General features: G+C 41.6%; 1 protein-coding gene across 6 annotated transcripts in view; it reads left to right on the top strand.

Moving 5' to 3' along the window:
• Positions 1–24,345, top strand: part of LOC135498612 (serine/threonine-protein kinase Nek8-like) — a 30,328-nt gene extending 5,983 nt beyond the window's left edge. The window contains exons 1-12 of one of the 6 annotated variants that reach the window (XM_064788944.1): positions 3,688–3,703; positions 5,998–6,113; positions 8,344–8,463; positions 10,368–10,509; positions 11,353–11,481; positions 12,128–12,253; positions 14,926–15,036; positions 15,560–15,997; positions 16,709–16,777; positions 17,213–17,296; positions 17,665–17,743; positions 23,719–23,845. In XM_064788944.1, coding sequence (XP_064645014.1) covers positions 6,082–6,113; positions 8,344–8,463; positions 10,368–10,509; positions 11,353–11,481; positions 12,128–12,253; positions 14,926–15,036; positions 15,560–15,670 — 771 coding nt within the window. In that variant the 5' untranslated portion in view covers positions 3,688–3,703; positions 5,998–6,081 and the 3' untranslated portion in view covers positions 15,671–15,997; positions 16,709–16,777; positions 17,213–17,296; positions 17,665–17,743; positions 23,719–23,845. Of the gene's footprint in view, positions 1–1,520; positions 1,701–3,228; positions 3,294–3,599; positions 3,704–5,997; positions 6,114–8,343; positions 8,464–10,367; positions 10,510–11,352; positions 11,482–12,127; positions 12,254–12,751; positions 13,006–13,323; positions 13,377–14,925; positions 15,037–15,559; positions 15,998–16,708; positions 16,778–17,212; positions 17,297–17,664; positions 17,744–20,225; positions 20,349–20,750; positions 20,913–21,427; positions 21,535–21,788; positions 22,292–23,718 lie in introns of those variants that run through there. The other 5 variants (XM_064788943.1, XM_064788941.1, XM_064788942.1 and 2 more) reach the window with 5 other exon arrangements.
• Positions 24,346–24,993: the final 648 nt, after the last annotated feature.

The following is a 24,993-nucleotide window of genomic DNA, read 5'->3' as shown; positions in this document are numbered from 1 at the left end:
CTATGATAAATAGCATAAATAGCCCGGTGGGCGTGATACAGTTGTGTGGGAAAGAGGAAAAGGTAGGTCATTCGGGGCTACTTACTATGATAAATAGCATAAATGGCCCGGTGGGCGTGATACAGTTGTGTGGGAAAGAGGAAAAGGTAGGTCATTCGGAGCTACTTACTATGATAAATAGCATAAATAGCCGGTGGGCGTGATACAGTTGTGTGGGAAAGAGGAAAAGGTAGGTCATTCAGAGCTACTTACTATGATCAATAGTATAAAGAGCCCAGTGGGCGTGATACAGTTGTGTGGGAAAGAGGAAAAGGTAGGTCATCAGGGGCTACTTACTATGATAAATAGCATTAAGTGGGCGTGATACAGTTGTGTGGGAAAGAGGAAATGGTAGGTCATTCGGGGCTACTTACTATGATCAATAGCATAAATAGCCCGGTGGGCGTGATGCAGTTGTGTGGGAAAGAGGAAAAGGTAGGTCATTCGGGGCTACTTACTATGATAAATAGCATAAATAGCCCGGTGGGCGTGATACAGTTGTGTGGGAAAGAGGAAAAGGTAGGTCATTCGGGGCTATTTACTATGATAAATAGCATAAATAGCCCGGTGGGCGTGATGCAGTTGTGTGGGAAAGAGGAAAAGGTAGGTCATTCGGAGCTACTTACTATGATAAATAGCATAAAGAGCCCGGTGGGCGTGATACAGTTGTGTGGGAAAGAGGAAAAGTAGGTCATTCGGGGCTACTTACTATGATAAATAGCATAAATAGCCCGGTGGGCGTGATACAGTTGTGTGGGAAAGAGGAAAAGGTAGGTTATTCGGGGCTACTTACTATGAGCAGGTCATGAGGCACTAGGTTGAACCAGGGGCAGCAGACAACCGCGCTGGGGTCAGCGGCCTGTGGCAAAAACCCATTAAATTTCCCTTTTTGTTTTTTAACCCTTTAGCTCCTGCGGGTCTACACATTTTATTCCAGCATCTCCCTGAAGATTTCCAGGTATTCCTATATGTAGTGTATAGACTTTTGGCAAAAGAGATACAAAAAGTTGAAAATGAAGTACTACAAGTGATATTTATTTTGAAGCTAACAATCATACCTACAATATGCTATCATTAATTTTTCATTTTAACTAACTAATGCATATTGTCAATTCCAAAAGGTAGCGCGTTTCTTTTGGGCAATATTTCGAATGATGTGGCTAAAAAAGGTTCAGCAATGACCCTGCACTGACCTGACCTTAACATTGAACTGGTTCAGTGGCTACCACCGCCAGTGATAACCAGTCCACTGGGTAGCCAGCTTGGTCTGACAACATTGAAAATGATGTGGCTAAAAAAGGTTCAGCAACGACCCTGCACTGACCTGACCTTAACGGTGAACTGGTTCAGTGGCTACCATCGCCAGTGATAACCAGTCCATTGGGTAGCCAGCTTGGTCTGACAACATTGAAAATGATGCGGCTAAAAAAAGTTCTGCACTTCCGTCTTCCATGTTCAATTTTGAATCTCTAAATTTACAGCCGCTCAATAAAGATACCGTCCTTGACCACGCAGGTATTCGTGGCTTCTTCTCCAAACTCTTCAGTCTCCATGGCAACAAGGAGGCAGCGAACCTCCGCCTCGACTTCTTGGCATGTAACGCCGCTCAGGGACAAGATGGCGGACAGGGCATCGTCAAGGAGCTGGAGGCTCTGCTGGGGGTAAGTAACCATACAGGTACTTTAGAACCGCTCTATTAACCTCTTGAATCCCAGAACTTGAAAATCCCGGGATCCCAGGGTGGTCACGTGGTTGCGAAATTGGGTCTGACTTTCACGATGTATAGCGCCCGCATACAATCGCCAAAGTCCGGTACCGAGGCGCCATCTACCAAGGCATGCTCTAACTGACCCTACTGTACATCAAACACGCTGAAACAAGCAATAAGCTAGCGTCCCAGCTCAAGGGAATAAAATATCACTGAGACCGACCTGTCGGTCGTTGGGAAAAAACGTTATTTCAAAATGAGTGACTGGTTGGTCACCGGGATTCAAGAGGTTAAGGACAACCTTGGGTCTGAGAGTCGAAGTGCTTTATAGTGAGGTGAAGGCCTTATTTCCCAGCACTAGGGATGAAGATGACTAAGGAAGTATAGAGAGGTGACCTGATCACAGAGGTGAAATTGAGTGAAAATGACCAATTTGGGACCAAAATCAGTGTCTTAGAGAGGGTGTCCTAATTACAGAGGTGTCCGCTTAGAGATGTTCCATTGTGTTTCAATTACCGGAAGTTCACTACTGTAAACGGGGCAATTAACATCCCCTGGGCCCAAATGAGGGGGTGAGGGTCCCCATATACCTTTATTTGCATTTTCGTGTTTAAGCGTATCAACCTCCATAAAAGCTGTTTCTTGGGGTCTATGTGATCATGATTTGTCCTTTAAACCCTTTGATAAGTCAGTAGAACAATGGGAATTTAGACCAAGGTCCAAACGTACTTTGTTTAAAGACAATGAAAGACAATAGACCATGTATTGGGCTAGGCCTGAATTCCGGTCATCCTAAACAGCGTCCACCAGGTTTAAAGTCAGGTATCAAGTCATCAAAATAAAATTTAGAAGCCATAAATGGAATAAGTACACCATAGAACACATTTCCTGAAAATTTCATGACATTTGGGTGTAAAATAAGGGAGATGTTGTCTAAAATCACAAGGCCCCTGTAGTATAGGGAAGCCCTATCATTTCCTCCAAGTCAAATCCAACAATGCCACCGACTGGGTGACCAGTGAACGCTGGTACATTTTAGGCAACAACTTGCTAATCTAGCACACAAATGTCATGAAACGATCAGAAAATGTGGAAAATGTCCTGCTTATTTCGTTTATGAATATTAGATTTTATCTTGATGGCTTTAAATATGTGACCTGTTCTAGCAAAACTAGTCGCATGTCGCACATAAGATGAGCCTAGATGACACCAGGAGATAATAGAAGAAATTGATGGCGTCAGATTTCACAAAAGGCAGCCAATCGTGAAATGAACAAACAGTCTGTTTCAACCTGCCAAGCTCAGAGCGACATGCGACTGGTTTTGCTGGAACGGGTCACATATGCTTTTAAACCTGGTGGACGCTGTTTAGTATGACCCCTGAATTCTATTATTAACTGCGAGGTCAGGTGCTGAATAACGTAATGTCTGAAAAAAATGTCGGGTTTTTCAGGTCTTCATTGTCGACTTTTCTTCCTCAGGTGTCGGTTGGTTTGTCTCGAGACATTGTCGGAGCGGAGCTAGTCAAAGACCCGTCCTCAAAAAGGTGAGAGCATGAATAGTAAATTTAAGCATATAGTAGAACCTCCCTTAGTGATACCTCTCTATTAAGGACAACCTCTCTATTAAGGACACTAGTTTTGGTCCCAAATTGGTTGTTGCCATTCAATTTGACCTCTCTAACCAGGACACCTCTCTATTAAGATCAGCACTTGTCAGTCCTTAGGGTGTCCTTAATAGAGAGATTCTACTGCAGTAGAACCTCTCTTAGTGGACACCTCTCTATTACGGACAACCTGCTTGGTGTAATTCTAAAAATCCACGGAACTAAATCTTATGGACTTTTTTCCAGTACGGTTGGGGAGCTCTACTTCCGTCTTGAGTGTCTCCGTGGATGGAGCGGACATTACCAGCAGTCAATGGCCGGCTTTGAGAAGATCAGAACCGTTGGGAAAGGTGGGTAAATCAGGCTCTTAATACGCCGGTCACTCACTGCACAACTGGATACTTCAAAACTGAAAGTATATTAATTGGTCACAGAGTTGCAATATCATTTGTTGGGTGTGTATTTGTGAAGATTCTAGCTCCCCGAGTTCAATCAAGCATCTTTGAGTTTTGGAAGCCATGGCTTTCAATTACCCATTACTTGACTTACCATACTTTCAACCACATTGTGACCTAGGTCATCATCAGTGCGACCACCATACATTCTGCCACATTGCGACCGAGATCATCATCAGTGCGATCACCAAACATTCTGCCACATCGCAACCTAGGTCGTCATCAGTGCGATCACCATACATTCTGCCACATCGCAACCTAGGTCGTCATGAGTGCGATCACTATACATTCTGCCACATTGGGACCTAGGTCGTCATCAGTGTGATCACCATACATTCTGCCACATTGCAGTCATCAGTGCGATCACCATACATTCTGCCACATTGCGACATAACTCTTTTAATAATTATTCATTCCCTGAATGAATGGCAGTGCCAGTGGAATAATTTCTGTTGCAATTTGTTTCCGGTTAAGGTCCAAAATGAGCTAGCTCGACTAGACTACTGTATGCTACTGTCCACCTACATGTATGTGGGATCTTTTACTTGTCCTGGCTAAGACACTCAGGTACAACTTTTTGTCTCATCCGACAGACCCTCATTAATTAATAATAAAAACATCGGCCTTGTTAGGAAATTCTTAACACCTGCCTCAACAAAAACTACGCAGTTTTCCCACCTACTGATAGATGGCGTGCAGGTGATCGTGTCGATGGCGGTTTCGAGGAATGGAACTCTTCTCCGTTTCAAGCTGCAGTCTTTTCAAAACAGGTCATTGGAAAGTTTGAAAATTATGAAAAATATATTCGGCAGTTAAAGGGTTAAGGTGCTTTTGCTTGTTTTCGAGTGTCTCAACAACTCTGGCCCTGATTATTTTAGCTCCTTCATTGATTTTTTTTTTATCAGCCGAGGCGGCAACTTCGTTCTGCAAGTGGCCTACTGCTGTCGCGACCAAGAAGCAGGTCGGTTAATTTTGGAGCCGGGCTTTTTCTTGCACTGCTCCAAAACTTTGGAATGGCCTCCCGCGTCCTATACGGGAAAATGACAGCATCCCGGTCTTCAAGAACAGCCTTAAAGGGAAGCTATGGGAATAAATTGATGCAGCAAAATAATATTTTTTTAACAAATACATACCAAGTTACATGACAAACAAATACTCTACACCAAGGATGTGATGAATATTCCTAGATAGTGCAGAAAATTGCATTTAATAAGCAGTTTGCGGGGGTTGCCATGTTTGTTCAAATCTCCCGGGCGAATGACGTCATGGATGCAGTGGGGTTTTTTCATCAAGGCGAGTACTACTCGTTTCCACTAAGTTTCCAGACCTTTTTCTGCCCTGGTACCTTGGCTCAAACGCATAGGGAACTAGACCTGCTCTTTCTTCTGCTGATGCACGGTTGTAATCGAAGGATTCATCGCCGGACGTCGACGAAGAACCCGAAGAAATCGAAGAACTGTCATCTGTCATTCCAAGCATTCGCCATTGTTCGAACAGCTGATTGTCACAATGGCTGCATCAATGACGTCATTGGCTCTCCGTATGGAGGAGAGAGCAGATTAAAATCCACCAAGATGGCGGCATACTTGATTCAAAAATAAGCAATTAAAATCATCCATTTCACTCATTAATGTTTGTTTATTTATAAAACCAAGAGCCACAGTTGTTTTTAAGAATACGCAGTTTACGTAGATGTTGAGGTTGTAACTGTTGGTCGAATGGGGAATCATTCCCATAGCTTCCCTTTAAAACCTTCCTCTTTCATGTAACTGTTGGTCGAATGGGGAATCATTCCCATAGCTTCCCTTTAAAACCTTCCTCTTTCATGTAACTGTTGGTCGAATAGGGAATCATTCCCATAGCTTCCCTTTAAAACCTTCCTCTTTCATGTAACTGTTGGTCGAATGGTGAATCATTCCCATAGCTTCCCTTTAAAACCTTCCATAGCTTCCCTTTAAAACCTTCCTCTTTCATGTAACTGTTGGTCGAATGGGGAATCATTCCCATAGCTTCCCTTTAAAACCTTCCATAGCTTCCCTTTAAAACCTTCCTCTTCCATCGCTACATGCATTAGACTTAGTGTACAAAAAAGTAAGTAAGTAAGTAATTGTAAAGTGTCATTGATCACTTCAGGTAGATTTTGGCACTATAAATACGTTTAGTTATTATTAATTGTTAATTTCTTCTAGGGGCATATGGTGCGGCCGTCCTCTACCGGAAACGTGACGACGACTCCCTGGTCATACTCCAAGAAATCAACATGCACGATTTGAATGCAGCAGAGAGACAACTTGCTCTTAACGAGGTGAGGGTCGTAAAGAAATGTACAGCGATGTCCCCGGCGTTGTCTTCTGTCTATTTCATGAAAAAAATGGCGCTGGAGATTTCACGCAGAAAATACAGCAATTGAACATGTTGAACAAAATGTTATAATTAAAGGCCTAGGTTCGTAAAAAAAGTGAAATTTGAATATGAATTTGAAAATTTCCAGTTTCGTCAATGTGGGCTTATTGAAAATTTCTGCATTGCCATTGTGTAGACTGATATACAAATACTATAAATACCAAGTTTCAACAAATTTGCATGCATAATAACTGCACTCCGGCATTGTGTATCACTGCATTTCTATTTTCTTAGACCACCAGTAATTACGAACGCCGTACACCTTTAAGTCAAAAATATCTAAAACTACTCACTTTGCTGCGGCCGTCAGAGTGGGGCAGTGGAATCAACAATGCCTGTCACCACTGACGTCCCAGGTTCGATTCCCATTCCGTACGGGTACACTCAGAAACAGAGAGGGTGACTCTCTTCAATAGCGTATGTTTCCTCCTACTTTCATGAAAACATTGCCCAATATTGTTTATAATAGATCTGATAGTGTCCTAGTTGACGCTGGACTCTCAACTCAATATTTTACTTACTTTGTGAGAATTGGACAAAGTGTGAAAAAGACCCAATTTTCAGCCAAATATTGAAAAATGTCAAATTTGCACTTATTTTATTTAAACCATTTTGTTACTTATTTTCACATACAGTGGAACCTTGCTTAGCGGACACCTCTCCATTAAGGACAACCTCTCTATATAGGACACTACTTTTGGTCAAGAATTGGTTGTGAGCATTCAATTTGACCTCTCTAATCAGGACAGCTCTCTAATAAGGACAGCACTTGTCAGTCCTGAGGGTGTCCTCAATAGTGAGGTTCTACTGTACTTTAGGCAAGGTGTGCAATTTCTGATATAATAGAGAGGGTGTCCTTTATAGAGAGGTGTCCTCAATAGAGAGGTTCTACTGTACTTTAGGCAAGGTGTGCAATTTCTGATATAATAGAGAGGGTGACCTTTATAGAGAGGTTTCCTCAATAGAGAGGTTCTACTGTACTTTAGGCAAGGTGTGCAATTTCTGATATAATAGAGAGGGTGTCCTTTGTGGAGAGGTGTCCTCAATAGAGAGGTTCTACTGTACTTTAGGCAAGTTGTGCAATTTCTGATATAATAGAGAGGGTGTTCTTTATAGAGAGGTGTCCGCTAAGGGAGGTTCTACTGTACTTACCTGTATTTTCAGATACTTCAGGCAAGTCGTCTGATTTTTGACACGATCTTAATAGAGAGGTTGTCCTTAATAGAGAGGTTGTCCTTAATAGAGAGGTGTCCGCTAAGGGAGGTTCCACTGTATTTGTACATCAGTCTACACAACGGCAGTGTTGAAATTTATATTCAGTTTGTATTTACGCAATTAAAGTTTTCAAATTCAATTACAAATTCAAATTCTTTTACGAACCGCGTAGGCCTTTAATCATCGACAAAGTCAACTCGCATCTCGTTCCAAAATTGTTTACTTATTGACTCGTCATGAAAACCCTGAACTTTTCTGAAGATTATCTTTCGCCTTTGTGTCCTTGAGCAAGGCACTTTACCTCACTTGCTTCTCTTCACCAAGGAGTAGATGGGTACCTCGCTGACAGTGATGACAAACTGAATGTTAGTCCTGAGCGCTGTATAGCTGCAGCTCGGACCTGTGATACTTCCAGAGAGTCGAGCTTGAAACACGAATGTTCAGGCCAATAGCTAGGGATAATAATGTGAAGCGCTTTGAGCGACTGACACCAGTTGGATTTAGCGCTATATAAGTCTCATGATTATTATCATTATTATTCTCTATGTTCTGTAAAAAATATAAAGTGCTCTGAGACTGTTAGGGATAATAATGTGAAGCGCTTTGAGCGACTGAAACCAGTTAGATTTAATAGCGCTATATAAGTCTCATGATTATTATCATTATTATTAATATCTCTATGTTCTGTAAAAAATATCAAGTGCTCTGAGACTGTTAGTGATAATAATGTGAAGTGCTTTGAGCGACTGAAACCAGTTAGATTTAGCGCTATATAAGTCTCATGATTATTATCATTATTATTAATATCTCTATGTTCTGTAGATAATATAAAGTGCTTTGAGGCTGTTCTGCATTATAAAGCGCTATGCTCATGTAAAAAGTTGCAATTTTTTATTTTCCTCGATTCCTTTTTCCAGGATGCTAGCTCAATACCTCTCTCATAGGGACGCTCCACTGGACGAGAAGGAAATACTAGAAATCTTCCAACAGATGGTGGCAGCCATTCGTCACATTCACGAACATAACATACTACACAGGTAGTCTCTGCAAAGTTTTCTATATATCAAATTTAGAGAAGTCGAATTTTATATAAAATTTATATAAATTTTACTCGCCAAATTTTGCCAGTGTATCTGTGATCTATTTTAGTATTTGTGGCCCACCACAGCAAAATGAGTCACATGTCGCTTCAAGCTTGACAGGTTGAGACGGACTGGTTGTTTATTTCACTATTGTCTGCCTTATGTGAAGTCGATTTCTTCTATAATAGTAGTACGTCCACAACATGGAAAACCCTGGCGTTTTTAAACCCGGGGATACTCCGAACCAGACAATGCCCGGAGAAGACACGGCGAGGACTTCCACTACATGGAAACAGATACTGAACACGGCGACAGATGGCGTGGTGTATATGAAATTCCTGTAGAACTCTCCGATTTTTTGTTATTGTTGGAGTCGCAATTGACCGACACAAAATGCGCAGTGGTAACCACGCCGCCTGTCGCCGAGTGTAGAAACTTACTAATGCCGGCGTTTTTGTGATTACACTATGTATAAAACGCCGTGCTTAAATTAGCCCCCATTTAGCCCTGAATCCATCGCCGTGACAAGAAAACACCGGCGTTTTCTAGCACTGGCGTTTTCCAGGGGAAAATTAACAGGTGTAAGCGCAAAAACTCCGGACCAACACTGGCGTTTTATGTAGTGGACACGACTCTTATGTGTCATTTTAGGCTCATCTTCTGTGAGACATGCGACCCATTTTGCCGTGGTGGGCCACATTTAGTGTCCTCCCTGAATGTTTTGAATGTGTCGGACCAACAAGGTTAAGACAGTGCCACCTAACTGGGCATTTTTGCCAGCGTAATACACCAGAAAAACACCAATCTCCCTATCGGCGGTCGAGTGTTGTCCCTTCTTCTTCCTCTTCAGCATTCACTCTGCCCTTGGAGGTGATTTTCTCCAGGGAGTATTCCTCCTCCGAGGCAGGATGAGCGTTTATGCGTGCCACTACGGTTGTGCACCAATTGGGTTTATTGGCCTAGTGACTCCAACTTCGGCCAGAGGTAGAGTCCACGCAAGCTACTCATGTTTCTCACTTGGTGGGGTATTTAACCTGCCCTGGCATAGACATCAGATACAAGGAACCTTGGTTTAACATCTCATTCGATGGACTGTGAAGAACCAGGAATTTACGTTCCTCGAAAGCCATGCCGGTTCATCCTGAAATACAATCCTGGGCTCTCCCCAGGATTAAACCCAGGCCCTTTTGCTCTTGCGTCTCTGCTGCAGGTGCATGCATGGCCAAAGCCCACACAGTTTGTATTAGATGCTTTTAGGCCTAAGGGATTGATAGACGTAGATTTTCCAGAGCGTACGCGAACTACTGCGGATAAAGCTTCTTCCTAGAGCAAATAGAAAAATATTCGACGGTCTGACTTGTTCATGTTGTGACGTCATGAGGTCACGTGACTTAGTGCGGGTTTTTCGAAACGACTTCGGCAGTTGGCCAGTCTGACGCGATTAAAACAGCGATTTTATAATAAATCTAATCAAAAATGGAAAATTTGAGCTTTGCATTTGTGATCAACAATTAAAAACGGACGTATTTCCGCAAAGTTGTAAATCACATCATAGTATCACTTTAAGCCTTTTAGCAGTAAAATTGTCAATGTTTGACCGCGACGCATCAAATACTGCATGGGGTTGTGAATCTGAAATTTTGATATGATATTCCGGACGGTCGGGCAAGTAAATGGTGAAAAGTAAACTGGTAGTTGACCACGGACATTTTTTGATAATCGGACAAATTGGACAGACTTTGATATTTCCACTCTTTTATTTCCTTCCTTTCAGGAAAGCTGTTGATTTCGTTAGTGTCGGTCTGCATTTTCTTGAGTAACTTCTCCTACTAAAAAAATGATTTTGATAATTTCTCCAGGGATATGAAAACGGCCAACATCTTCCTGACAAAAGAGGGCGTTGTTAAAGTCGGCGACTTTGGAATCTCAAAGATAATGTCAACAACTGATAAAGGAGCGAATACAGTGCTTGGAACGCCTTATTATATCAGCCCTGAAATGGTGAGTCTCTAAATAGAAAGTGCTCATTGTGAGCTTTCCAATGAATGGTCATGTCAGTAGATTTACATTGGTACCATAAGAAAGGGCTCATTGAGAGCTTTCCAGTGAATGGTCATGTCAATAGGTTTACAAATGGTACCATCAGAAAGTGCTCATTGAGAGCTTTCCAATGAATGGTCATGTCAATAGGTTTACAAATGGTACCATAAGAAAGTGCTCATTGAGAGCTTTCCAAAGAATGGTCATGTCAGTAGGTTTACAAATGGTACCATCAGAAAGTGCTCATTGAGAGCTTTCGAATCAATGGTCATGTCAACAGGTTTACAAATGGTACTGCAAAAAAGTGATCATTGAAAGCTTTCCAAAGAATGGTCATGTCAATAGGTTTACAAATGGTACCATAAAGGGCTCGTTGAGAGCTTTCCTATGAATGGTTAACATGTCAGTAGGTTTACAATGGTACCATTAGAAAGTGCTCGTTGAGAGTTTTCCAAAGAATGGGGATGTCGATAGGTTAACTAATGGTACCATCAGAAAGTGCTGATGGAGAGCTCTCCATTCAACTCAAAAGATAGTCATGTCTTCAAGAGAAATGTTTGGTGAAAAATGAAAAAACCTTGTCTTTACAATTGTCATTTTCTTGATATTTTTTGCGCTGTGTGGTATATGATTTTAAAAAACTTCACTCGTGACTGATCCTTGTCATCCAGATCGCACTCGATGATCATCTGCGGCCTGAAAGCACGTGACCTGCCGTCTCGAGCTTTCAGGCCGGAGAAAATCATGTCGTGCGACCTGGTGACTCGGATCAGGCAGTTTTGTTATCATTTTGTTCTATTACAGTGCGAAGGCAAGGAGTACAATGATAAGTCAGACATCTGGGCACTCGGCTGCATTCTGTATGAAATGGCTTGTTTACAGAAGACGTTCGAGGGATCAAATCTGCCCGCCTTGGTCAATAAAATTATGAAGGTAAGAAATTTAAAGGGGTTCACTCTTCAAGTTTACTGGTGGTTCAGGAAAATAGCATTCCACGAAGATGACGTCACGGCAGCTGCTGCCCTCTGTATCATTCATGCTAAAAACAATGCAGGGTCAAAGATAATTGACTTTGAAATAAGCTCAAATGCGTAGAAATAAGTGTCGATGTCCGACTGTCACGTGACTAAAATGTCATCAATATCTTATGCAAATGACCTTGTGAGATATAAATAGTAACTTCGCGGGATGCTATTTGCTGAAACTAGGTACAGGTATTTTAGTTCCTCACAACAACACCAGATGTCCCCAGCTACTCAAATGTGTTTCATATGGTTTCTCTGCTCTGGGGTGTCCTAATTGAATAGATTGTTCAACTGCGAGGGTGAGATGGGGTCTGCCACCCCTCATTTTAGGTAAAAAATAGTGGAAATCGGCAAAAATTACCACTCCCACTCTTTAGAAAATAATCCCAATATGCTCCAACTTATCATTGCTGTTTTATGGAAACCAGGGGAAACGACGAAGGTTTTGAAGAATTTCGATGAGTGTATCACAATTATTGTTGTGAGATTTCGGTGATGAAAATGCTCAAATCCTTGGCACTGAAGGAGTTAAATTATTTTCATTCACCTTCCAGGGCCAGTTCGCCCCAGTGAAAGGAAACTATTCAGAAGATTTCAAAAACCTGATAAAGGACATGTTAGAACATGAGCCTGAATACCGACCGTCTGCCAATGAGCTCATGTATCGACGGTTACCAGAGGTAGGGATGATATTTATTTACAAATACAGTGGAACCTCCCTTAGCGGACACCTCTCTATTAAGGACAACCTCTCTATTAAGGACAACCTCTCTATTAAGGACAACCTCTCAATTAAGGACAGCCTCTCTATTAAGGACAGCCTCTCTATTAAGGACACCCTCTCTATTAAGGACACCCTCTCTATTAAGGAAAGCCTCTCTATTAAGGACAGCCTCTCTATTAAGGACAACCTCTCTGTTAGGGACAACCTCTCACCGATCAAGTTTTAAATTAAAATCCGAAGTTTTTGTTTTGAAATTTTGATCAAATTTGACAATATGATATGTCATTATCTAGCTCGTACGCCCTACTCTGAGAGCCAAGATTTCAGGTTTTTTACAGGACGGATAGGCAGAGTAGTATATATATAGAGGGACCCTTACTGCCTTAGCTTCTTAGGGATTTAGGCCTAGCCTAGGCCTTGGAGTAATAAACAATAGGAATCTCTTTTTATTTAGAAAATGTCTACGGCTCCTCAACAAAGGAAGATTTATAAGTTCACTATGGTGAAGGATGTAGCGCTTCTAAAAGAGATTGTAGCCATCAACCCTTTCTCTGAACCGTCAAAGTGGAAAGAAGTGCTTCAGAACTTTAATTTTTATTTCACCGGGGAGGGACAAGAAAAAAAGGATGCAACTGAAAGAGGCATTGTCGATCGATTTGCTGTTCTCCTCACAAAATTCAAGAAGGATGAACTTACATCTGTCAGAGCGTAAGTATTTTCAGGCATGCATTAAACTTATGCATTTCACGAATAGTTGTGCCAACTAGACTATCCCAAAAAAAACAATGTTTCTTTAAGCCTATCTAAATATCTACACTGGCTGTCCAAAATGTTACTTAATCTTAGTTTGTAAAGGTCATTGATCTGTCAGTACGATTCCAATACATAAATCTCTTTCTTCTTGAGGTGGTGGTTGGCTAATGAGAACATTGCGCAACATCTCTGCGTGGTGATTGGCTGATTGTCATTTAGGGCCTCTAGTGGTCTTGAAGTCTTCATAGTGTAACCAGAGATATTATTCTTCAGGAAACTGTCCAGGAGGAGGAAGCAGGTGAAAACCTGATATTAGTCATAATCAGGTAGGCTACTACTCTTCTTTTTGAAGGTGCCGCATTTGTCATTTTACTACACCTGCACTTCGAATTTGATTGAAAATTTGGTAACTAACTTGAGAGGAGAAGACTTTTTTGGGACCAGAGGAGTGATAGATTCCCCTGCATTTTGATTGAATATTTGGTAACTAACTTGAGAGGAGAAGACTTTTTTGGGACCAGAGGAGTGATAGATTCGCCTGCATTTTGATTGAATATTTGGTAACTAACTTGAGAGGAGAAGACTTTTTTGGGACCAGAGGAGTGATAGATTCCCCTGCATTTTGATTGAATATTTGGTAACTAACTTGAGAGGAGAAGACTTTTTTGGGACCAGAGGAGTGATAGATTCGCCTGCATTTTGATTGAATATTTGGTAACTAACTTGAGAGGAGAAGACTTTTTTGGGACCAGAGGAGTGATAGATTCGCCTGCATTTTGATTGAATATTTGGTAACTAACTTGAGAGGAGAAGACTTTTTTGGGACCAGAGGAGTGATAGATTCCCCTGCATTTTGATTGAATATTTGGTAACTAACTTGAGAGGAGAAGACTTTTTTGGGACCAGAGGAGTGATAGATTCGCCTGCATTTTGATTGAATATTTGGTAACTAACTTGAGAGGAGAAGACTTTTTTGGGACCAGAGGAGTGATAGATTCCCCTGCATTTTGATTGAATATTTGGTAACTAACTTGAGAGGAGAAGACTTTTTTTGGGACCAGAGGAGTGATAGATTCCCCTGCATTTTGATTGAATATTTGGTAACTAACTTGAGAGGAGAAGACTTTTTTGGGACCAGAGGAGTGATAGATTCCCCTGCATTTTGATTGAATATTTGGTAACTAACTTGAGAGGAGAAGACTTTTTTGGGACTTGAGGAGTGATAGATTCCCCTGCATTTTGATTGAATATTTGGTAACTAACTTGAGAGGAGAAGACTCTTTTGGGACCAGAGGAGTGATAGATTCCCCTGCATTTTGATTGAATATTTGGTAACTAACTTGAGAGGAGAAGACTTTTTTTGGGACCAGAGGAGTGATAGATTCCCCTGCATTTTGATTGAATATTTGGTAACTAACTTGAGAGGAGAAGACTTTTTTTGGGACCAGAGGAGTGATAGATTCCCCTGCATTTTGATTGAATATTTGGTAACTAACTTGAGAGGAGAAGACTTTTTTGGACCAGAGGAGTGATATAGATTCCCCTGCATTTTGATTGAATATTTGGTAACTAACTTGAGAGGAAAAGACTTTTTTGGGACCAGAGGAGTGATAGATTCCCCTGCATTTTGGAACTTTTGTTTTCTATTCCTTGACATATTACCTACACTGTATTTTTTGAAATGTTGGGAAATATGTTATATCTGCATTGCCAAGTCTGCAATCTCTAGAATTTGGAAACAATTGTATTTGAGCCGGATTTGTACTCTTTTTAGGACTACACATTTTTCCTGAAGTGAACACTTCTGAAAATGTCTGAAGATCTAGTCAAGGTCACCGTTTGAACATCTTTTGAGCAATTTCTTCGTCATTGTAGAGGCAGGCTGCATCTGAAAGACCTCGTCCCCAATCACGTCCTCGCATCCGACTTCAACTTCATCGAAGTCGAAGATCAAGAAGTGATACCAGAATTGAAGCACCATTACAAGTAAGTTAAACTATGGTTATGCAATTATCAGGCCAGAAAGCTGTTCTGTCCCACCATGGCAAAAGAAGTAACTGACAATCTAGGTCAATCTAGGTCAAACTGAGCTAAGCTTACCAGGCTTATCAGGGAGGTTTGTCATTACATTCAAAAGCACAGGCTGTTTATGTTTTTCAACATTTTTCTCGACAAGTAATAAATGTCAGTTACTAGTACTTCCTTTGGCCATGGTGGGGCAGTGTTGTTCATGACTACACTGCAGCAAGAATATCAGGAATGTCAAGTGTTGGTGTAGTGATGGTGTTACCATGGTGAAGGTAGGTGTAGCACCAACACCTTACACTTTCTCAACTCCAAGACTTCACCTCACCCATTGTATACTGCTTTATGAGTTCAGTACTTATAAGATTACAACAATCCTTGCAAAATGATGATCACACATTTTGGCGGCTTCAAACCATGAACTTCATTGTTGATTTCCAATAATTTGTTGATTTTAACAATAACTTTGTTTTTGTATTTTAAGGACAATGGGCGTAGTGGGCCTGAATTACCGGTAGACGATTTCCTTCCTGATCTTGGTGGAGATGTTGATGCACCTGATTCTGAGCTAAGTGGGATGAGCACACCTGGTTAGAAAAACTGAGTGAAGATTTTGAAGTCAAATGAGTACTCACTGTATGCAGTAGCACTGCTGGAATTTCTATACCCTCATGTGCCACATTTCCTTGGCCTATCAGCATTGAGCAGTACTTGTAACAATGCTTTTTGCTGATCATTCTTTCTTTTAAACATATTTCAGGTGTCCACTCGGGCATCTAGACGCCAGGAAAGCTCTATCCCCACTGCTACGACTTCTAGTCAGGCATCTAGATCTAGACGTCAAGCAAGCTCCCTCTTCACTGATACTAATAGTTCAACCATGGCCCTTGCTGCTAGCACGCCAGCTGGAGGCGAAGTAGTGGTGAGTATAAGTGTACTGAATATGATCTGAAGTAGCACCACATGTGCAGCGGGGTTTTTCTTCAGCACCAGTACTATGTATCACTGTCAGTACCCAACCTGGTTACAGGCGTAAATCTCAGTTCTAGTGACCATGACTCACCAGGTTGTTTCTGATGCATAGTATTACATACAATGGATGTGCTGATGTACTTCATGTATGAGAACCTCACCTTTGCTAGTTGAGATGGCTATGGTAGGCAATAATAATATATGAGTCAATATTAACACTGTCTGTTGGTCTTGTTCTCTTCATTTAGTTGGTCCACAGGTAAGCCCATGATCTATGGACCATTTCAATTTAAACCATTTTGAAATAGATTTTAGGATGTCCTTAGGTCACATTACTAACATACTGTGTCCGTGGGTTTTAGCCGGTGCTCGGTATGTCACTTTACATAGGTCTATTACAGGTAAAACAGGTCTTTTGTACAGGCGACCCGAAACCGGCTAAAACCCGCAGACACAGTATCTATGTATCATTGTATGATACATGTATTGTGTATATCCTGATTCCTGATGATAATCTCTGAAGCATGCAGTATCTTCAACATGTTCAAGTTAAATAATTCTATCCGATCATTCTATGACACTGACAGGATGCTATGATTCATTTTCTTCCTGGCAGACTTTGCACAGTAGCAAATAAATTTGGCATAAATCTCTGTTTCAGCTGGAGATGAGAGATTTTGCCGGTGACCCAGACATAGAGATGGATGACACTGTTGTGATAGCTGAACAGGTATTGAATTGAGAATACCTCATTTTTTGGCCCACCTGTGAGCCTTTACAATGACACACTATAAATAATGTCGTCCGTCAACGTTAGGCATGGGTGGCATGTTTCGTTTCCGCTGAAGCAATTGACGTGAAACTTGGTACACATACACATTCCTTGGTGACCGCTACTCAGACACGGAAAATGACCTCATATGATTCACCTTCTGGCCACCAGGGGCCAAAGGTCGAGAAAGTACCTGTTGGTGTTTTTATTCTGGCCAATTTGTCACTGAGAAAGCATGCAGGTCAGCTTTAAAGGATGTGCTTGAGGTGATCTTGATGAGACAATTTGTAAGATGAATGTTATAGTTTCGTTTACTCAGACAGAGTGAACTGAACACTAACAGTTGAATAATGTTTAACATTTCTCTGATGAGACGTGTTTCTTGCCTTGCAGCACCATCCAAGAACAGCAACCGAAAACATTCGTGTTATTCAAGATATGGAATATATGGAAAGTATGATTGTAGATGGTGAAAAGGTAAGATGCAAATCCATGATTATCAGCTATTACCCCTCTATACCCAAAATGCTGTACCAGCTATTGTTGCCGGAGCGTTGTGGCATTGTTAATGAGGAAGGTTCCTTTAAAAGTGGGATTGGTCTGATATTCAGTATGGTGACAAATCAGAAAATTGTTTTTAAGGAACTTCAGGCAAGCAATGTACTCCGCAGAGATTCAGCCCGTAGAGGGGGGGGTCTCTCTGCCTCCAATATCTGCATTAGACAAGAACGTTGGCGATTAGACCTAATTGAATTGGTCGAAATATGCGAGCGATTATTTTCCAGTGTTGTTTCATTTCTATTATTCCACACAGTTTCTTGACCCTATGAAATGTTCAATTTCAGGCCAATTGAAGAAGGGTTGCTCGCCTAAACCTCCAGATTGCACGCACTGAAAGGAGGGCAAGGAGAAGAACTAAGTCAGGTTAGTAATGCTGCATGAATTTGCCACCAGCCACAGAGGAGGAGGTCAGAAGGATTGTGATGAAATCCCCCTCGAAATCCTGTGAACTGGATCCAGTTGCAACATGGCTTCTTAAACCCTGCATTGATGAACTGCTTCCAATACTGACTGCCATAATAAATGCATCGCTAAAAGCTAGCTGTGTTCCCCGCGCTTTTAAATCTGCGCTCATTCGGCCTCTACTAAAGAAGCCAAGTCTGGACTCTGACATTCTCAAAAACTACCGCCCTGTGTCAAACCTACCCTTAGTGTCGAAGGTTGTGGAGAAGGTCGTTGATGTCCGCCTCGAACATCACCTCCTGTCCAACTCGCTGCATGAAGAAATGCAGTCCGCCTACCGAAGATGTCACTCAACAGAGACCGCTCTACTAAGGGTTCAGAGCGACATCCTTGGTAGTTTGGACAGGGGTGATGTGACAGTGCTTGTCATGATCGACCTCTCTGCAGCCTTCGATACCATTGACCATAAGATCCTTCTAAAAAAGGTTTGAACAGTTATTTGGCATCACTGGCTCTGCTCTTGCCTGGATTGCATCATATCTTGATGACAGGTATCAGACTGTCGTTATTGATCGTCAAAGATCTACGTCCGTTCTCTTAAAATATGGTGTTCCGCAGGGGTCGGTGTTGGGCCCAAAAATGTACTTCATGTACACAAAACCACTCGGCAACATAACAAGAAACCATGGCCCAGGTCATCATTTTTATGCAGACGATGCACAGCTTTATCACTCTTTTAATCCGGGGATCCCACAAGCACAGGAAGTTACACTTGACTGTCTTGACTTATGCATTACTGACAATGGTTCCTGGTTGAAGGAGAACATGCTGAAAAAGAACGACGACAAGACGGAGGTGGCACTCTTTGCATCCACTCATTGTTCCAAGACCCTGGATCACGTTTCGGTGAATGTTGGTGACTCTATCATTGACTCTGTGGCATGCGTAAGAAATTTGGGGGTGATGTTTGACAAGAAAATGAACATGGAAGCACAGGTGAATGCTGTCTGTAGGTCTGCCTACGCCGAACTAAGGAATATTGGACTGATTCGTCAGTATCTCAACACTGCTGCAACCCGTTCACTAGTGTGCGGCCTAGTCACATCAAGGCTGGATTACTGCAATTCACTGCTCTATGGCATTTCAAAAGACCTTATGAACAAGTTGCAGAGGGTGCAGAACGTGGCGGCCCGCATCATCACGCGCACCAAGCGTCGAGACCACATCTTCCCTGTACTACGTGAGCTCCACTGGTTGCCGGTTGAGCAGAGGGTGAACTATAAAATCCTCATGCACGTTTTCAAATGTGTGCATGGAATAGCGCCTGGCTACTTGTCAAGCCTGGTCAATATCTATAGGCCAGGAAGAGACCTTCGGTCGGCTGATGACAATAGACTAGTACTTCCAAGGGCCCAGAGCAAATATGGGGAGTGCTGCTTCTCATTCTCCGCAGCTGTTTTGTGGAATGGGCTCCCTTTTGAGGTCCGGCAGGCAAAGAGCCTTGCATCATTTAAAACGATGCTCAAGACCCATCTTTTTTCGATTGTAATTTTGTAATAAATATTGTAAAAGCGCCTTTGAACGGATTTAATCTGAAAAGGGCGCTTAAATTTAAATATGGTATATACATACATACATACGCACATACGCACATACATTCTGCCTAACTCCTCACATAATTCTGCCTAACTCCTCACATAATTCTGCCTAACTCCTCACATAATTCTTCGTCTGCTTACTCCTCACTACGTTCTGACAGGACCAATCGCTGAGCCCGTCCAATCTTGGCGCTGAATTGTTTGCGACCAATCAGAAGACGCTGACTGAGACTTCAAAAGCACAATAATAACAATCAAAGAGAAAACGGGGTCAGACTTCAAAAGAATTTTGCCGCCGCTCGGTTTGATCATGGTTTGATTGGCAGGTCATGGTACATTGTAACAGATATCGTGATATGATTGGCTGGTCCAGTGTGACTCCTCAGAATCTGAACCAACGCTCCTCCAAATGTGTACACATTGAAAATGCTATCGGCCGCTTGCTTATGTGAAGGTTAGAAGAGAACGCGACCAATGCAAGCCTGAAATCAGTAAAGATGGAATCTGGAAATCAGGAATCAATTATTTAGAATTTCACGTACACTTGAACTTAAAACTGGTGTACTTCACACCGTTTGATAGGTATCGACAGCTAGTAAGGCCAAATTTAGCCCCCTGTTTGATCCAGTTGACTGGCTTGGTGAAGTCCTTGTTGGAGAACGACATGGATTTGTCAGTGAGAAACAATTTTTTGGGGTCCTTCAGATATTGCATTATATTCAGAGAAGTGATTAACCAACTTTTCATTTGACCTCTTGTCCTCACTCCACAGTTAGCACCTGGATCAGGAAGAGTATTGTTCGATTTAAATCTCAAGAGTTGACCAGTGTTTTCTTGTGCTTCAGCTGACAGAAAAGAGGCTTGCAGAACTGGGCCCAGAACCAGATGAGGAGGGATGTATCCAGGTGAAATTTGTGTGCCCTGAAACGAATTTAACGAGGCGATTCCGGGAAACGGATACTGTCCTGGTATGTGACAACTTTCTCTCTCGTCTCTCAGAACCCAGCCATGTTGCTTCTTGATAGTGGATAAAAAAGAGGTGGAACTTACCACGAGTGTCATTCAATAACTTTGTTGCCAAAAACTTCATTTGTGTGTGTTTGTGGTGTGCACAGCCCTGAATGAATGAATTGATATCCTGAATGAGAAAATGGATGAGCTATTTCAATTTGTATTTCCTCACCAGAAGGCCTGACTGTCTCAGCGTCAACCATATTGGTAAAACCCTGTTTGATGTGGTAGAGAGTAGGTACAGAAACTTGAAACGGGAACTTTCACCTGGGTCTACAGAAATGCACAGTCATCATCACTTGCAGCACTGTGTGTTCTGCATCTGCCTCGCCATTTATGGGTACATTTTCTCTTTTCAGAGCTTGTTCTATTTTGTTGAGGGAACGAGCAAGGTTCAGGGCTGTGAACTTATGTTAGCTGGTGAAAAGCTGAAGCGGGATCAGCTCTCCCTGAAGGAGGTTGGGAGAACATCAAACACCACACTGCACATAAAAAATGATGATGATCTCCAATTGTCTTCAGTAAGTTTATTTCATTTGTTGATCTCGGTCTCTTTATGTATGATGTCTATAAAAAAGCCCTCTGTATGCATTCTTGGCACAGATGTTGATTTAGGGTAAGTCGGGATTGGCAGAGAACTACCCTTGGCCTAGTGAATAAAAGCCCAAGCCTAAGCTTACCTACACTCCTTTAAGCAGTGGCTACATTCAAACGCCAGTCTTTTCTTATTCCGCCACTGCTAGTTTTCATTGATTTCCCGGTCGCTGGACCAGTCTCAGCCTGGTTCCACTTACCACCGTCAGATGCAACCACTATATGGTAGTATCTTTGTGACAGTTGCCTCAACCATGATCAATGTTGAACCAGGTTGTGGAGGATTGAAAGAACAGAATCACTTGCATACTTCTTTCCTAAAGAGCCACCTGGCAATGAACTCATTGAAAGCAGCATACTCACCTGATGAGTAATAGAACCCTATATAAATACCCCGTGTTAGTAATCTATTTTTAAAGCTGATCCATTCTTCTACTTCTAGCATGTCATTGTTATTCTAGGATGTGGAATCTTTGGATGATGAGGAAATGGACAAAAATGAAGAGGAGAATGAATCTACTGCTACTGGTTCAGTTTGCACAAAAACCTGTAAGTTTTCTTTCAATATAATTTCAACAGTTTCAGTTGCTACTGGTGTGTAGAGAATGCCGATTCTATCCCGAGTTACATGGCCATTGTAAGTCATGGGCAGTCCATTTAGCTTAATGGCATATCACAGAATCCCCAATCTCATTCAGGTCTTGTTGAGGCCACTGAAAAACCCTGATCTCTTTAAGGATATCCTTGTCTATTGACAATTTAGAGTTGGCAATTTCTTTGATTAACTTACTCTATCACTTCAGGTCTTGGAGATCTACAAAGTGCAGCTATGGAGATAAAAACCTTCATTCGAGTTGGTGTGGAGAAGAACATGTTCATCAGCCGTGAGTCGATCTTAAACCTGATGGACTATTATAGGAGTGATGACCAACTGACTTTCCATCGAATCAATGTGACGTTCGAAGGAGAAAACATTGCAGAGGATATGGATGGCTTGTCCCGAGAGATGTTTACGTGTTTTCTGAAGGCTGCCCTCTCAAAGTATTTTGAGGGGAGTGATGCTAAGGTCCCAAAAGTGGACCATGATGTGATGGACACTGATGTTTTCTCCATCATTGGGAAAATCATCAGCCACGCTTACGTGTTGTTGGGGTACTTCCCAATGAGCCTATGCAAGGCATCATTGTGTGCCCTGTTTGACCCGAATGTGGACTCGGAGATGATCACAAGTTCTTTCTTAAAGCTCTTGCCTCCTTTTGAGAGAGACTTTATGAATGCAACACTCAAAGATCCGATCACGCTCAAGGTGAATGCAAACAGATTGCCATGCATGTCAATATTTCCCATCGGCACTAAATAATATTTTTTTCTTTTGCCAACAGGAAGAGTAAATGATTTTCACCAAACTGTGTTGCAACAATGGTAAGATAATAGGAGATGACATGGTGTTTAACTCCAATATTCCCTTCATAATATGGCTAAAAGTCAAATATGAGAGTTAATAAACACCATGTATAATCTGCTTATATCTAATTACTGTTGTAAATCATTTTGGTTATGATCATTTACTTTTCCTTTTGACCATGTAAACAAACAAACAAAGTGATTTTTTAGTGCAAAGGACACATTTAAACATGTTAAATGAGTAAAAATGGGAAGATTAACTTAAGAGAAATGCATGTATACAATGTATGGGAAAATGTACATGAAATGAAAAAATGCAGTTTTCTCAAAATTTTACCAACATATTTTTTTAATTCTTTCTGTTTTTGAAACTATATGATATTGGCTACAATGTGGCACAGGTTTCATCTCAATGCAATTTAAAAAAAATCTTACTGAAAGTTAAAGACATAATCTCCTGAAAATTTCCCAGCCCCAGTTAAGCACACCTGTGCTTAGAACATTCATTCATGAATCCTAATCCATCACGGTTTTCTTAATAAAACATCGGTATTACTATAAAAACAGCACTTTAATCAGCCTTATTTCGACCCGCCGCAAAACACGAATGTCGCCGTCTTAATTAGGTCACAGTATTATAAATAGCTGTGACGTAGGCTAAGGAACCTGCTAAGGTGACCTACTCATATGTAAACACAGAAAGCACACGTCAGTACACGCTAGTAAACCCAACGCGATGGATAGCAGCCGCCCCCGCTAACCCCGACGGGGAGATGGACATTAACGACGTGGACACTTGGTGAGTTCAATGTTTACGCTCAGTTTTAGTATCCTAACGAGAAGAGGTGTCAACTGTCAGACTCATGGTAAATTGACTCCAATTTCACGCCGTTTCTGCTACATTGTTGAACGTAAACATCACTACGATGAATCAGCTGATCGGTGGGGGGGGCGTGTCATCCCGTCATTTCTCTCCTGGCATTTTGATTTTGCTTTCAGCCGATTCAGTTTAAAACTGGACCCTCGACGTCAATAACGGGATTAACAAGCAGCTAAAGTTAACTTCTTCCCTTATTTCAGCAGTGCACAGTATATCCCAGACCTGGGATCTTTGAATTACCCTACAGGACCCCAAATGACCTGTACCCCTCTTTTGCTCCAGACACCAGTCAAGTGCCTGTGAAACAAAACACAGGCACCTGAGGGGTAATATCAGGGTCATTTTGGGGTCCTGGGGGGTAATTCAAAGATATCTGTGTTTTGTTTAGCCAGACTTAATCTTTAATTTAACATTAAATATTCATGGGAAAATGCAATTTCTCTTTGCAGGTGTACATGTGGGAACTGTTAGGTTTTGCCCAAGAGGATCGAATGCTCCTGCTGTCGGTCCATCGATCATTACTTGGCGAGGATGGAGAAGGCCAGAGGTCCGGTTCCAAGGTGCATAACAGACCACAAAGGATTCGAACGTGTGTGTCTTGACGAGGACGTCCTGGAGACTGCCTGGTTCGGCTATAGGCAGCATTATGGGAAGAAGGGCAGAGAAGTTCGGCCACTGCACAAGCAGCAGAGACACTGTGCCTACCGACAGTTGGTCCGTTGGGTGTATTCATATCTAGGAAAGGAGATTCGAGTGCCACTCCCTTCTTGTGCCGTCTCGAAAATCAGGGCATTTTTCCACCCCCAGAACTTGAGGATGCAGCAGAATTTGTCGGGTTCCTTGATGTTGGAGAAGAGTGAGATAACATTAACAATGAAATCTAATCCTGTGATTTATTGAATATTCCTAGTCATTAGCTCAAACTTCACAAACATTGGAAGTGCAATATCACAGATTTTTCCTAATAGATGACTTGGTATTCTAAGGCCTATGTCCTGGCCATGGTTGATTCGAATGGAATTGTGCATTGTGAATCTCCACATCTCAAAATCTACTTTGCCAATTTTCACCAAACTTTTCAGACATGTAGACAAGGTACACATTCTAGAGTGAAATGTGAAAAATATTGGGTGTCACTGATCTAGTTTTTGAGAAATTTGATATTTGTTATGCCTGAGCACACCACAACAAAAGAGCTGATTTGAGAGGGATTTTGTTGAGGTGTGCTCATGCATAAAAAAGTCTAATTTCTCAAAAACTAGATCAGTAACACCCTTTTTTTCGCATCTTTCTGTAGAATGTGTACCTTGTCTACATATCTGAAAAGTTTAGTGAAAATTGGCAAAGTAGATTTTGAGATATGGAGATTCACAATGCATTATTCCATTAGAATAGAATCCACCCTGGCCAGGACATAGGCCTTAGAATAGCAAGTCATCTCAAATAATGCAATCATATGAATCTGGTCAGGAAGGTTGGGAGTTACAGTTAGAACATGTTTTCAGTATGACATTTCATGTTTTTCTAGATTTACACATGTGGCATACATGTACACTCAGGTTCTCCAAAGACAGTTCATACTAGTCAAAGTCAAAGACACAGTTTGTACTAGTAAAGGTCATCAGTATAGTCAACTTATGAATATGATGTAGATTAAATAAAGTTATTTTACGTAGAATCTGATATTCGACTGTTCATTTGTACCATGGTACAGCTGTTTGATC

This window comes from Lineus longissimus, chromosome 14, assembly GCF_910592395.1.
Source record: "Lineus longissimus chromosome 14, tnLinLong1.2, whole genome shotgun sequence".
Lineage (NCBI taxonomy): Eukaryota > Metazoa > Nemertea > Pilidiophora > Heteronemertea > Lineidae > Lineus > Lineus longissimus.
This window is presented reverse-complemented; position numbering and strand designations above follow the sequence as displayed.